The sequence below is a fragment of the Falco rusticolus genome, chromosome W (genome assembly GCF_015220075.1).
Source record: "Falco rusticolus isolate bFalRus1 chromosome W, bFalRus1.pri, whole genome shotgun sequence".
Classification (NCBI taxonomy): Eukaryota; Metazoa; Chordata; class Aves; order Falconiformes; family Falconidae; genus Falco; species Falco rusticolus.
The window spans coordinates 8,297,235-8,312,887 of NC_051209.1; the positions used below are offsets into that span (position 1 = coordinate 8,297,235).

General features: G+C 41.0%; 1 protein-coding gene and 1 long non-coding RNA gene across 3 annotated transcripts in view; one reads left to right on the forward strand and one right to left on the reverse strand.

The window, feature by feature from the left end:
• Positions 1-14,037, reverse strand: part of LOC119140820 (mothers against decapentaplegic homolog 4-like) — a 29,095-nt gene extending 15,058 nt beyond the window's left edge. For both annotated transcript variants that reach the window (XM_037372453.1, XM_037372452.1), the window contains exons 1-5: positions 13,703-14,037; positions 3,404-3,769; positions 2,324-2,498; positions 1,870-1,899; positions 91-306 (exon numbers count right to left, since the gene is read on the reverse strand). In XM_037372453.1, coding sequence (XP_037228350.1) covers positions 91-306; positions 1,870-1,899; positions 2,324-2,498; positions 3,404-3,652 — 670 coding nt within the window. In that variant the 5' untranslated portion in view covers positions 3,653-3,769; positions 13,703-14,037. The remainder of the gene's footprint in view (positions 1-90; positions 307-1,869; positions 1,900-2,323; positions 2,499-3,403; positions 3,770-13,702) is intronic.
• The window catches only part of LOC119140825, a 48,052-nt gene that overhangs the window by 19,552 nt on the left and 12,847 nt on the right, over positions 1-15,653 (forward strand). The window contains exon 3 of the long non-coding RNA XR_005101736.1: positions 13,366-13,368. This is a non-coding gene — a long non-coding RNA (uncharacterized LOC119140825). The remainder of the gene's footprint in view (positions 1-13,365; positions 13,369-15,653) is intronic.

A 15,653-nucleotide genomic window follows, 5' to 3' on the forward strand; every position in this document is an offset into this window, starting at 1 on the left:
TGCAAGATCTACTTTGGCAAAAATGAGTAGTTATCTTTGAGCTTTCCTATTTTCACAGTTTAGGATTTCATATAATCTCAATGATCTTACTTGTTGAAGCCACAGGAATGTTGGGAAAATTAGTGGTGCTGGTAGTGCTAGCCTCAGTAGGAGCTAACATGGCTGGGGTGCTATAAGGCTCTGTAGATGCCCTGTTACTTGGTGGGTGTTGGATGGTTTGGACTGAATGGCCTTCAGCAGAAGACAATGATGACTGCCCCTCATAGTCATGAACGTATTCGTCTTTCACCAACATGCTTGATGGAGCTGTGAAGAAGCAAACTGTTAAACATGCAAAGCAAATGTATTTTCAGGATTTCACTACAATTGCACTGCTACTTTCAAGCAATAACAACGCTATTGAAACTACTGGGGGGAGGATTTAACCTATATAAACATTGCTAAAGCACTCCTCTAAATTACAGATAAACACTTCCAAGTCAGCAGCAGGAAATTTTGAAGCATAACTGGATGGAAAAGCAAACTATTTATTCTGCTTACTGCTATCAAACAAGCAGTTTAGTCCCACAGTAGCAGACTCCAATAGCATTTTGTTTTCTAGTCCATCACCGTGTGGCTGGACATGGTTAATAAAAGGGAGAAACGTGCTTTTTGTCAAACATCTAAATTATATCAATGCTAACAAACCAATTCCTAGTACACATGTTAAGTACACACATAAAGCTCCTATGAACAATGTAATTCATTAACACAGCACAAAAAACTTCATGCACCCCTGAAGTAATTTGAAGCAACTCCCATCCAAATTGACTAGAAACATCAAATTCACATTCAAAGACAATCCACATAAAGATACCATCGCCACTAGAAGAATTTCTTTCTATATATCCTATTGAGCAAGTTCAAGTAAAACTCACTACATTAGCTCCCATGCTCATTTTTAAAGTAGCCTTAAATGTATTAAGATCTGGCAGTAATTTTCTGTTTCCTGCTGCAAAAACAGTAGCATGACAAGGAAACACTTATGTATTTAACTGCTGGCTAGTAAGCTTTGATCCTGTACAAAAGGATCATTTTACAAAAGACACAGGTAACAACACAAATTAGCAGAGATGAGCGCACAAGTTAAAAAACCCTAAACCCGACAAACTGTTAACTTCACAAGTTTTAAGTCATTTTTGCTTGAATACTTCTAATAATGTGCTAAACACTGAATTACCCAAATTTCCTTCTCTATGAATTTCTTCTGGAAGGAAAAAAATGAATTTTGAAATAAAGAAGTTACCAGCTGCACAATCTCAGATTTCTGAATCACATCCATTGGACATTTAATGTCCAATTTCTCTCAAGTTTCAGAGAAAGCAAGAAAATTAGACCGCTTCATTCAAATGCATATTAACTACAGAATTTCCATTGTTTTCTTGTTAAACTACTTAAGTCACAAACATCTATTATTCCTAATTCAATGAATTAGTACATCATACAGGTGCACATGGTTTTGGGTGTTTGGTTTGTTGGGTTTTTTTTAATTAACGGCACTCAACAGTGAGGTGGTGGGTTGGTTTTTTTTTTTTGTTTTTTTTTTTTGGGGGGGGGGGTTGGTTGGTGGTTTTTTTTGTGGGGGTTTGTAAGTTGCAGGCAATGAAAACAAAACACACCTACAAGCTGAGCTGAAGCCTCAATTTAGAGAATATATCAATACTTGCCTCATATGCTACCTAGCTGGTTTTCCAAAACCAAAGACACAAATGCATTTCCATCTGCTGTCTATACTCCCTCCTAAGGAGATACACAGGAATAAACTGTGTACACACTGAAAAGTTTAGAGTTTGCGCCCACAGAAATTTAATAGTAAACAGAACTACTTACCAGAACTCTGTAGTGTCAGTCCTGAGAGATCTTTAAAAAGAAGAAAAAGAAAAGAGGGTGTGGAGGGTTATATACATCGATATCTGCAATGATTTTTGAACATTAAGTTTATAAGCCTTTAGAAATCAGTCCTACAGACTCTACATATTATACCCCCTCCATTGTAACACAAGTCTCAATGCTAAGTTATTCCTAGGATACACATTAACTGCAAGAACTGTGTGCAAAGCCAACAGAAAGGCTTAAACAAAAGCCACAAACTGTTCTTTCAAATCTGAAATAAAGGCAAAAGAATAATTCCATTAAGAAGATGGACAACAGCATATGAGAGTAATTTATAATTAGATCATTAAAAGTTAATGTTTCTAATTTAGGCCTGTATTTCTTACACTCAAAAGGAAAACATCGTACATTTCATTCCCACTGTTCCATTTTAAATCAAGAGTCTACTTACCAATGCCAGGTGATACTACACGCTCATAATGGTAAGGATTTACACAGACACTGTCACATTTTAAGTCAAAAGCATACTGACAATATTTAACATGCTTGAGTTCATTTTTATGAAGATCAGGCCACCTCCAAAGACGAGCGTAAATCACATGAGGGAATCCCTTGCGACCAGCCACCTAAAAAATTAGACACGGAAGTTGATTGGGAAAGTAGCAAGACATTTCTCTTTACTTAGCGAGGAGCAAAGCTGGAAGAGGACAAACAACAACATAACCTCTCTCCATCATCAAAATATGAAAAAAAAAAAGGTAGTGTACAGTTTACCCAAGTTCTGTACTCAACAAATAAATTTCTATTAGGGTTTTGCTACGGTTAAGTCAACACTGTGATTCTTAAGAAAAAATACTGGATACAAAATGGCAGAAGCAGAATTTGTACTTAACGTAGTATGTATGGTCACCTTCTCCACCATGGATGATGAAGGAGCTTTGCCCCAGAAGAAGAGGAATGAGGCACTAAACTATACTATAAGAAATTTACAAGTCGAAGAATGCCAATCCATTATACTGAAAAAAAAAAATATATATATATATATATATGCTTCTAGGGTATACAGAAAGCTAGCCAGCAAACAAGACATCTGTCCTGGAACAAGGAAATCGCTATTTATATACTGACAATATAAGGCTAAGATAAATCCTCAGTGCAGACTCCTTGGAGTACCTTAGCAAGGGATCTTAGGTCTTTCTTCACACTGCTGACCAACACAGAGCTAACAGAAGCTTGTAGTGAAAATACCAGGATAAACAGCCGAATTTGTTACGTGACCCTGCTTTTTACTGCCACACACACACTCATTTAGAACGGCTGATCCAATGCCTTCTGCTCCTTTTGGAAAAAAAATATAAAAATAATCAACTACTGCAGCAGTCCAGAGCTCCAACCACAAAACATACCTACAAATGTGGGCAAGGGAGGCTGCAAGAAAAGAGCTACTCTTCCTGAACACTCTAGGATCCTGTCACTCACTTTTGCTCCAGCTTCACTAGGAGGAAAACATCCGATTTTCACTTGTACTAACCTGAAGCCTCCCATCCAGCGTTCTCTGTATTGTAACACACTTGCTAGGATGAGCTCCATTTGTGGTTATAGCTGTAATCAAAGAATCCAATTCATCTTTTTTCTCCTTTAGCTTTTTAACTAAACTTTCAATTGCGCGTTTTGCAAAAGTTTCACTCTCTCCACCTTGTCGATGGCACATCAAGCTGTGAACAATGCTCAGACAAGCATCATTACTTGTTGGCGTGTTAGTAATAGACATATTGTCCATTTGTCACAGCTTTTTCTTTCAGATCAAATGTCAGTTTTGGGGGCTGTTATGATTTTCAAGCTGATGAACAAGAGATGATCCAAGTTAAGTGTTAGATGTACTGTCTCTTGGTAAAACCTAGGAGGAAAAAATATCTACATTAGAATTGTTTTTAACAAATTGCAGATCATGTTTCTCAGGAAGTCTGTGGCTTTTTGCTTCTTTTATTTTCAAGCTAAGTGCAGGATATTAAAAGCACATGAAAAACTGCATTGCTTGTCCCATGATAGCTAAAACATGCTTAAGACACTGCTTGCACAGTTTTAGATATAAGATTTTTTTTTCCCCCTAGCAACAATATTTAAATAAAGATTATAGTTTATACACATGTACACATAGTATGTACATATAGAAAGGTAGGGATTATTAGATGAACAGGCTCTGAATCAGGAAAAGGAGAACAGTGACAATGATTTCCTATGTTTTATACTGGTAGGATGAAACCAAGTAGAAGTACTGACTGGGAATCAAGGGGATCAATTTAAACAAAATTTGAATAGTGAAAAGCATGAATGCACACTAGAATCATCTGTCACCTTTAGTTAATATTTCTGTTCAAATAGTTCAGCTATGTTCTGACCTCATACTAACTCTGTTTCTCTTCTGTACCTCGCCATTAGCTTAATACATGTTTATGTATAGTAGTACTGTGTGTATCTTTACATATTAAAATCCCAACTAGCACATTTGTCTTTGTTTGGATCCAGCTTCTTCTAGATCAAGACAAATCAACTGAAGTCACTAAAAAAGCACTTCCAAACTGTCTCAAACAGAACTGCCTTAATTACACTACGTATAAGATATGGAATAGACCCTCCTAACACATTTGGCCTTTAAACTCCATTTGCTAAGAACCTGCAGTGATTTTCTGGCCATGAAATCATCACTCCAAAAGCCAAGAGACCTCATCCTTTTGAAGTTTCCTTTAATTCACAAATTAGAAGAGCTAGCCTGATTTTCTCAGTTCCGAATGAGCTAATTACTACACTTTGCTTTGCTTTCTCCAGAAACATAGGACCGCAGGTTTCGTGCGGTCACAGAAAAGGAGTCTAATGTTGTCAAAAAGCTACTTTGGTTCTTCAAGCAGCTCTGGCTTCAGGTAGTCATCCACTAACACCATTCTACCAACTATGTGCACTGACTTTAAAACACTGGCAGCAAATACACCTAAATGATTTTACTGCATTAACATTTTCTGAGTAAGCTTAAAATATAAGCCTTTCTGAAAATAACATGTTTGTCGTTCTTGGCAATGTAAATAAAGTATATTTGATTTTAATGGTTAAGGGAAAAAAGTTTCTTCATAGTATCCGAGGAACACATCCAGTCAAAGACCTGCTACTGCACTGGAATTTTCCATGTTATTAGAGGTACAGTAGAGGCAAGTATTTATTGGAAAAAAATGTGTTGCACAAAAATGAAGGGGATGTTAATTTAGAAAGTTAGCACATCGCACAAATTACAGTGTGAATGTATGGCTTCCCTTCTTGTAAAAGAAATATTGTAACAGAAATCCAGCACAATTATAGAAGGAAACAAAGTCTTCCCTACTTTATATTTTCTCCAATTTCAACCTGAATACAACATGCTTTGGTATACTTGGAAAAAAAACCACATTGCAAATCCCCCCGCCTCCATTTTCAACAGTTTTCTTCTTTTGTAAGGATGCTTCTGGACCTAATTTCTCCCAAAAAAGAAGAACAATTACCTAGAAGTTTGAGTAAGATCATTTTACCTAGCTATTAAAAGTTTCTCCCTCAACACTGGTTTTTTTTTGCGCTTCAACTCAATAAGCCTCTTTTAAAAGAAGTCAAGCTTAACCTGCCAGTCATTCTCCATGGCAACCTGTGTTACCGAAATCTCGGACTGAAGAACTTATCGACACCAATGTGATGTAGATAAGCAGACACTTCTTTATTAACGGCCGGGTGCGTGAGCGAGTCCTCTCACGATCAACGCACACCAGGTCCCAAAATCAGATTCCATATATAGAACTTATTCATACATATTCATTAATTATTCATACATAATCGTAACATTTCCCGTAAATCATCTACATACTCTCCTCCTATATCCGATTGTGCACAGTAAAGCTTAGAAAGGTCTAGAAATGGGTCTAGGGTACGATTTGGGTAGGTGGTATATGAGTCGGTGGTCGCGATCTCCCCCTGCCGGAATTACCTTTTACTAAAGTTAACAGTTTCTTGGCAGGTACCTACAAGCTGTTCCAGTCGACTCTCCCCAGTTCCCATTAATCTCATATTCTGACATTTCAATACACCTCTGCGTACAGAAGACTGGTTAAATACAATGGAACCTTTCAACCCTAGAGTTATTGCAATAGTTCCAGGCCCTTCTTCTAGCCTTGGTACAAGACGTACAAAAGATTCCATAACGTCTCTTATTGCGTAGATGCAAGTTTCCTATTTATTTTTTTTTTCCTTAGCCTTCTACATTTTAATTCTATTAAATGATTTTATAAAATCAATTAATTAATCAAATAGAATCAATCAATTTTAACTTATTAACTAATCGGTAACACCTGCACTCACATAAATCCATAAAATCGTGCCAGCTAAAACAGAATAGAGCATCATTTTCCTTAAATATAAAACAGCATCCCAGATAGATATGCATAAGTAATCATAAATAAGTGACTTGAGAAAGCTATTAGCCAGGAGAGTTTTAAATAAAGAGATACTTAAAATTAGACAGGCAGCTCTATCTTCTACATCCCTAAAACCATGAATGAGAATTTTGCTTGCTGACTTTCGGAAGACTAAGAGCAAGCAAATAAATTCTTATTTAAGTGGAATGATCTTCAGAAATGCTGAGTCACCCCTCAGCTGCCACTGTGCTCAATGGGAGCTTCTGACTGTTCAGCATTTTTGAAAGCTGGGCCACATGTTTAGGATTTTGAATACTGTTACACACTGTTGGTGCGTAACTGCACGCTAATTCAAAAGCCTCCCTTTAGAAGCCCCATCTGCAGAAATGCTGTATTTAATCTTGCCATTTTCATCCCCAGAAAGAGGGGGTGAGGTCAGTAGCTATCAACCTGGCACGTATTGACAAAAGCTGTGACGTATTTCTTCCAAAGCACCAGAAGCATTACTGTATTTTGCAGACAAGCCAAGTTTTTATGTGCCACCAATTCAGTTTCTCACAAAATAGCTCTACAAGCCTGAGTCACACATTCAAGAGGTGCCTTCACACCTTCTTACTATATTACTTTCATGTGTGCAAATAAAAGCAAAATGCAATCTTAATGCATTGCATTTTTAGAAGATGCCTTTGAAGATAAGGTCCCAGCATGCCCTCAGACATGGAGTGTTAGATGTTCTGCAAAACAGCAGCATGCTTGTGTGATTGGATATTTCCTTGATGTGAGCACGAAACCTCAAGTTCATTCCTTAGCACATCGCCCGCCCAAGGAGGTGATCCCACATTACAGCTCAAGCTCAGATTTTTAGTGGAGCAGGTAGGGCCAAATACACTGAGCAAAGATCTTCTACTTCCCTTCTAGCCAGGGATTTCATGGAAACAGAAATGGGGGAGTGCACGCTTTGGAGGAAAAGAGGCAGAGAGAAGAGACAGGGAACATGAGAAAAGCAGCAGCAGGAGACAGCACTTGTAGTAAAGTTCTCAGCTTCACCTACCAAAGGTCAAAAAGGTATTTCTCTCCCTTTTGCTATAGCGTGATGCAAGCAGAACACAGAAGGGGGGAAAAGTTAAGATTGCCAGGTAATTAGAAACACCTTTGATGATCTGTGGCAAACATGCTGCTATTTCAGAGAAGTGATAAGTAACCATTAACTGAAATCCTTCAAGATTGATGCAGACTTGAACAAATACATCCTAATTCTTCCATACATACTTCCCCACGGCCACCTTGCTGAAGGGTAAAGTATCTTTTTAGCCTGTGCAATGAAATTCAAACCATGAAGCAGCTGTCTAAAATTAAAAATGCAACACTGGTGCCACATGCCTCATTTTCATGTCTGTGGATAATTCTGCCAGAAGCGGTTACCTGCACAATATAAACAGGTTCTAAAAATACAGGCATCCATAACAGTATGCTACCTCATAGAACTAAAGTCAAATATATTATTGACTTATCTCCATGGAAGTAACATTAGTGAGCTCTCACACTAGTGCCCTCATTGCACTTACATTTATCTTATGAGCAGGAAAGCAAAATAAACACCGGACTGACTCAAACTGTTCCACTGTTCTCAGATCAACTGCTACTACACTTTCTCCCTCAAAACAGCGATGATTTTACTAGCATGACTACAAAACAGAGACCACATTTAAATGCTCAGCATCTTCTGCAAAAGCTAGCTCAGAGACCTAGAAGAGCTTTCCAATTTGTGGAAGCAAGGTGCTCCTGATCAACTAGAAAAAAAACTGAGCAAAGTACAAAAAGCTGATGAGATCTCACCCAAAGGGATAACCAACGTATTTATGGAACAGAAAATTAATATTCCAGCTTCTTTGCCAGTATCTCTTCAGCTGCACCAGCAAGATAGTATCATCATCTAGCACAGCTTAAGAACAAGTGCTTTTACATGCCAAAAACCGAGGGTAACAAAACCAGCACAAGCCATGACTTCCAAATATTTGCAACAACTCTTCAGGCAGCACACAAGGTATTTAAGAGATAGGATCATTTGGAAGGCCTCACATGACACCCGAGAGTTGCTGAGGTATATTCCAGTTTGAAATTCTTCATCAGAAAAGCATCCAGACACATACAGATGTAGGCAGACATGCACACAGTCTGAAGAAGGTACAAGGGGTTTGGAAAAAGAAAATGAAGTTTTTCTGCTTTTCATGGTTAGAAAAAACACATGGACTTGATTTCCTTGCTTTTACAGAGGTATTACTACAGTCATACAGAAACTCAACTGAGACATAAGAGCAAAGGCTGCTAAAAGAAATACAAAGACTCCCATCTAAAGCCTTGTCAGCATGCCCTAGCCATTCAGTCAAGTCAATTTTTAAACTTACCTGAAAAATCCCTTCCTCCAAACAATTCCCATTACCAATACTCTAACATGGTTGAAATTTGCTGAGGATTTACAAATCCAGATTTCTTAAAAAGAACTCACATTCTTTTCTACATACTAAGAACAACCTTAAATGAATACTTTTTACACTCACAAATCACTTATCTTCCCCATCCCTTCCCACAAAAGCCACACTTTGCAATTTGGGGAGAACGATCGATCCCAAACAAGGAAAGTGAAACAGAACAAGGTCTTAAAAAAAAAATATAAATTAGTCTGGATGAGTTTGGTACAATGCTCTGGGTGATGCTCTGTTTGTGTTGAGAAAGGAACGTACTCTGAATAATTACAAAAGGTTCCACTGAATGTACTCTGAATAATTAGAAAAGATAAGGTGGGCACCTGAAAGAGATAAGGAGACCATCAAGTCAGGAAATCATTGAACAAAGAAAATGGAAAGGTCTACTCCACCTAGATCCCACCTATTGTGAATGGAATGATTAGGTGTCAAAATCAAATGAGTATGTATGTAAAGATGTTGTGTAGCCTCTCAAGAAAACTGTAGAAAATACCTAACTTTTCACTGAAAACTCGGGAGCTAGTTTGTCCGGTGTGAACCAGCTAGCTCCCCAACGTTGCACGAAATAAATACCTTTGCTGCTTAAAGACAAAATTGGTCTCTGAGAAGTTACTCTGTGCCGTTTTGGCATCAAAATAAAATAACACGCTTACACAGACAAACCAGGTGGTTATGGATGGAGCTGGAAGTCAGGGATGTAACCCAAAGGAATATTATGATCCAGGCAATCAGCAATCCAACAGCTTGGGCAAGATGGTTAATCCAGACCTGATGCTGATATGATACACTACCCTATTAATTTACAGTAGGGTTTAAGCCAATCGCAGCTGCAGAGGGATCAAATTCACCAAGAAACTCGGTCTAAAAATGTGACAGTCCAAATGCCACTGGATAATTACTTTAAGACATGGGCAAAAGGCCAAAACCCACTCCATGTCACTTTCTTAGCATATATTTTATTCATTAAGTTTCTACAGCAAACTAGGTATTTTCCAAACAAGAGACAATTTGAGACTCTTTGGAGACAGACTTCACTGTTTGCAGGACAAATTACATGAGAAGTACCATGACTAGGAGTGATCAAGTAACACTTAGTTTTTAAAACTAAGATGCTAAGAATTGTGAAGTGTTGTATTTAAAGGGAAAAAAAATATTTTAAAATGTAGTATAGCCTTGACACAACTAGAACTAGAGTTCCTGGAGGTGTCAGGGCAGCAATGGCCCTTTGAAAAGCTTTTGAAGGAGAAAGGGAAGCAGTCTTGCAGATCAGCTCAGAAAAGAAGTTACGGACACAGACACGGCACTGAAGGTCTGGAGATGCGCTGGTGGGAAAGGCGGATAAACGCGGCAAATTGGGGAGGCAAGGGAATGCGCAGCATATACTGACACACCAGAAGCAAATGAAGAACGCAAGATGGATTTGCGACCGCATGCACAAGAAGCCTGAAATAAACCATTGTGATGGGAATCCAACCAGCCTGCAAAGTTAAAATCAAAGAAGAAAATTTACACGTGCTACGTATCAGATGACACATTTGGGCCTCAGGAAGCCTTTTAAACAGGGAGAGATTTGCCATCTTTTTGTACAAACCGATCAGACAACAGTCCTGTGTCACCTCAGAGCATTTCAAATGACCCTCAACACATGAGCGCTCTAAGTCCCTGCTAACTGAACTATTCTGAATAATAGGAACACAGATTTTGTGTGTTTTATGAGAACTCATAGCAGCAGTTATGCAAAAATGCTCTGTGATGCACATAAATACGTAAGCCTGAGAATTTTTAGTACTGGTATATCCACGTAATGGCTGGTGTTACAAACACATACAGGGATGCTAAAGACAGTAACATCAAGCAAGTAAGCGTGCCTAACAGCCTTCACCAGGTACAATACAGGATTTCTATCTATGCTATGAATCTTAAGATAATTTGGCCATTATCCATTGTAACACACTGTAGAAGGGTCTAAGCAAGTCAGCAAATTTGCAGGCAAAGTATCCTTCGTGATGAGCCATGACTTCAGTGAGTTACCACTATGGTCTTAAAAAAAAAAAGCTCCTAACATCTGAGCGAAAAACATATTTCCACGTTGCAAATATGAAGGTAATTTCTTGAAAAATGTATCTAAGATAAAATAAGAATAGTTGAGCTGTTTGCTTGAAGCTGCCATTGATGCTCTGGGAGCACGATTTACCAGTAACAGCCATGCCAGTCACAGATTTCCAGCATTTTGATAGCAGGCAGTAAATGCAATGCTAACAAACTGGCTAATTAGAATAGCATACAAATTAACATCTTGCTAGAACATTTCACATGAATAAAGGACAAGTAAGGCTCTTGCATAAACTGTTACCTCCAAAATTAGACAAACACAAAGATGTCAGAAAAGCAGCATACACATTTGATAGCTTTTAACCACCAAAACATTACTCCAGAGTTTTGCTGTTTAATAATGCAGTGGTAGAAGTTTTATGATAAACATGATAAAGAAAAATCAATAAATCAGTAAAACAAAAGGCAGCTCATGATTTGATGAAGATATAAGTGATTAAACTGCAGATACTTTCCAGCATGTTAGACTCTTTTCTGCTTGCCCAAAGGGTGAACAGGAAAAAAATGTTTGTAGACATAAGAACAATTAGCATTAAAGAACAAGCGAGTACTAAGAATGTACTACACTCACACTGTTCTGTACAGTAAGAGCTAACATTCCCGAGAATACTATTTTTGGGCGTGTATCTGAATCATCAGTATCAATTCTGCTCATCTCACTGTCAGTAGCTACAAAAAACCTGAAGACGTGACAGCATAAAAGGAACTGGAGAAGAGTTTTAAGACAACTCTGAGTGGCAATTCTTTCATCCTACCATAAATCCATGGTTAAAAAGTATGAGCAGCCATTTCTTTGTGAGAGAAACTGATCTAACTGCCCAACTGCAGCACTCAGCATCTTTAGTCCTCTCAGCTTCCACCTGTACACTTCAACCGCTTTCAAAAGCGCTTTACAAATGCAACAGACTGATCCTATAAATGGAGCAAATGTTTCTGCTGCACACGGTTCGAGGGGTTTAAATCTCGTTCAAGAAATGCTTACAACAGTAAAAAACACATCCAAATCCTTATCTTGTCTTTGAATGCATGGGGGACAGGACACAGTGAAAAAGGTAGCGCTACTATGCTGATGTGACCACATACACACACATTATAAATCCTAGAAAGCTGCATTTTTCATTTTGGTTCCCCTTCCCTCTCTCTACTTTTTATTTTTGAGAAAGTATGCAGCTGAAAAAAACACTCCTCTTTTCAATACAGGCTTCTGTATGGTCAGAGAAGGAAGACCACTGCACATTATCATGCCATGAGCGTGGGAAGTGCAGTAAACTACACTGCAACTAGATCTATTTCCACAACGCAGATATACATGCCTTGCACTACCTCACCTCCCAGAGGGCACCCTTTGCGTCCCCCCTGAGCAAAAGGTCATCCTCTCCTCATCCTAGCAATTCCAGCCCCAACCAAAAGTAGAGTTTTTCACAAGGTTAACAACATAAGAAAACAGTCCTAAAATTCCAGCAGGACCTTAACAACAGCCCGGCGAAGGCTGCTCCTCACCAGGAACAAGCGATCTGCTCTCAGCACCTTTGTTCTCTGCTAAATCTGTTGATACCCTCTCAAACCTCATATCCCTATTGCGTTCGCTGCACTTGAATGCATTATGTAAAAGAGCCATCTACTTAAAAAAGGAATTCTAATCAGTTTGATACACTTACTGCTTCTCTTTAGGCTTCAGCTCTTTGAAATAAAAGTTTCCATATCAATATTAAACACGCATGCTTATGCAACAAGCAAATCAAAAGAGGTTCATGAATGCAAAGTGAGAAGAAGAGAAGAAACTCCTTCCAATAGCAATCCGACCAAGATAAGAGGGCCAGAAGGACAAGTTGCCTACTTATCATGACGCTGGAGTACAAAAACATGTGATGTTTTAGAGGGCAGTACAGCTAATTCAACAGCCTTGCATGGGATTACCTACATTACCGAACAAAGTAACAACAGTACAACAGTCTTAAAATTGAAAAGATGACAGTTATCCCACGGAGTCTGAAATCACTCCTGCCTGTTGACAGTGGCACACCATTCTAAGACCAAGATAATTTGAGAAGTGGTGGCAAAAGACACCACGATCCTACCCCGACCGTATGTGTTTGAGAACACTTGGTTTGCAGTAGTACAATTTGGGCTCCGAGTAATAACACACCTAACCCACAAGTAGATTACCCCAGAAATTAACCAGCCTTCGGCGGTAAAACCTTTTTTAAGACTCAACTACCCAGCAAGTCACAAGCCTCCCCAAAATCCCACACCCCCAGCACCGGGGATGGGAAGGAAGAGCAGGAAAGAAGGAATAATCTTAAATTCACACCCCCGGCGCCAAGCAGCCCCACGCTGCCCTGGCAATCAGTTAAAAGCACTGTTTTCTGTTACGGCAAAGAAGATGGCAGATTACAAAGACCTAAATACGAAGCGGCTCCCAACAAAACCATCCAGGGCATTTTCCAGCGTGTGGGAGAGAGCAGGGAGAGTGCGTTCCGCACCAGCAGCGGCGGAGGGAAGTTGAACTGGGGACAGGACGGCTGGCCAGCCTTTACCGGAGGGCACAAGGGTTTGCTTTTTAAAAATACCACTAAAAGTTTAGGGGCGGCGGGATTTTCTTGTTGCTGCCGAGGGGAAGCGGGGGAGGGGGGCGAGGGGCACCCATCGCGGCGGGGCCCAGCAGAAGCCCCCGGGGGTGGAGGGGGGCGCTGCCCCAGCTTCCCGGAGCGGCAGCCGGCCCGTCCCCAGCGCGGCCCTGGGGGGGGGGGGGGAAGGGTCGCTGCGGGCGGCCTCGGCGGGCGGGCGGGAGCCGAGAGCGGATGTTACCTGGGCCGCGGGCGGCGGCGGCGGAGCGGCCGCTCTCCGGGCGCGGCCTGTGGCTGTGGTGAGGGGCGGCGACAGGGAGGAGGAGGAGGAGGAGGAGGAGGAGGGCCTTCCCTCGCCTCAGCCAGCCCCGGTGCGGCGGAGCGGGCCAGGCCTCCGCACGCCCTCCCCGGGCCGGGCCGGCGCTCACAGGCCCGCGGCACGGGGTGGGGGGACACACGGCCACCCCTGTCACCACCCCCGACACCTTCTTGTTGTTGTTGGCGGTGGTGGTGCCGCGGCTCCGGCCGCTCGCGCTCCGCGGCCGCCGCCGACACGTCCAGCCACCACCGCGCATGCGCGACATCCGGGTCCCACACCCACGCCGCCGCCACAGTGAGCGCCTCCGCGCCGCCGCCACTGCGCCTGCGCGCCCGCCCACCGCCCCGCGGTTGGCGCGCTGCCGGCGGCCGGAGAGCGGCGCGGGCGGGCGCGTTTGGGGGTTATTTTTGTGGTTGGCGGCCGCGGCGCTGCGCCGGGAGGCGCGGGTAGTGCTCCTGGGACGGGACAGCAAGCACGGCCATTAAAAAGGCGCAGCTCCGAAAACGCAACGCCTGTAAGGGCAAAAACCCGACAATGCAATCCCTGTAAATGCACGGCCCCACAAATGCAACCCTCAGAAAGTTGGAAGCCCTGCAAATGCAACCCCAACAAATGCACAGGGCCACAAATGCAACCATTCTTCCATTCCTCATCATCTCATCCAGCAAAAGCAAACTCTCCAAAGGAATCCAGCTGAAAAGAAGAACACTTATTTTAAATTAGCAAGTTACATCTTTCTACCTTTTTAGTGTTGGACCACCGTTCAAATACAAACCAGAAAGGAAAAGGTGCATGAAATACCATATCCACTGCAAAATCCAATATATTTTTGCTAAATTAAGTGGATTGTTTCGCAAGGTGCTGGGGTGCTATCGCAGCTCTTCTGATAAGAATGATGGAAATTTAAAAAAATTGTTATATTGCCATACCAAAATTTCCTGCTCACGTTATTGTTACAGAATTGCTAATAAGTTAAGATTGATAGACTTTATTTGATTTTATGAAATCATTTTTAATAGAAATATAGAGGGATAAGAAATATATTTTAATGAAACTTATAGTTGCACAGTAAAAGCTGTTATGAAATCCTTGACAGTCCCGTACCAAGGCCAGAAGAAGGGCTAGACTCAATTGTTTAAACTTAGGTAATAAATTTAGGGTGTTTGAAAGGTTTTCTTTGTATTTGACTAGTCTTCCGTATGTAGGAAGTGTATTGAAATGTCAGAATATAGGATTAATGGGAACTGGGGAGAGTCGACTGCGCACACGCTTTGTGGTTACCTGCCAAGAAACCGTGCACTTTTTAGTAAAAGGTAATTCGGCAGGGGGAGATCGCGAACCACCGACTCATATCCACCTACACCAAATCGTACCCCAGACCCATTTCTGGACCTTTCTAACCTTTACTGCGCAGAATCGGATATAGGAGGAGAATATGTTAATGGTTTTTGAGAAATATTATGTTTATGCATGAATACTTAATGAATATGTATGAATAAGTTCTATATATGGTGTATTTTTCTGAAATTTGGTGTGCGTTGATCGTGAGAGGACTCACTCACACACCCGGCCGTTAATAAAGAAGTGTCTGCTTATCTACATCACATTGGTGTCGATAAGTTCTTCATTCCGAGATTTTGGTAACAGTTTTTGGCGACCCAGATGGGACCTCGCTGAAGGAGACCGGAGGAGTCGGGGACCTGATCGGTTCCAGCCGGCACTGAGGATTTCTCAGGGATACCCATCGATCCCCGATCCGTAAGGCTCTTCGCGACATTCCCTGGATTTTGGTAAGACACTTCTTTTTGTAATTGTAGTAAGTGGGTTAGAGTCCCACTAAAGTAAGTGCACTGGAGGAAGTAGGTTGGAGTTC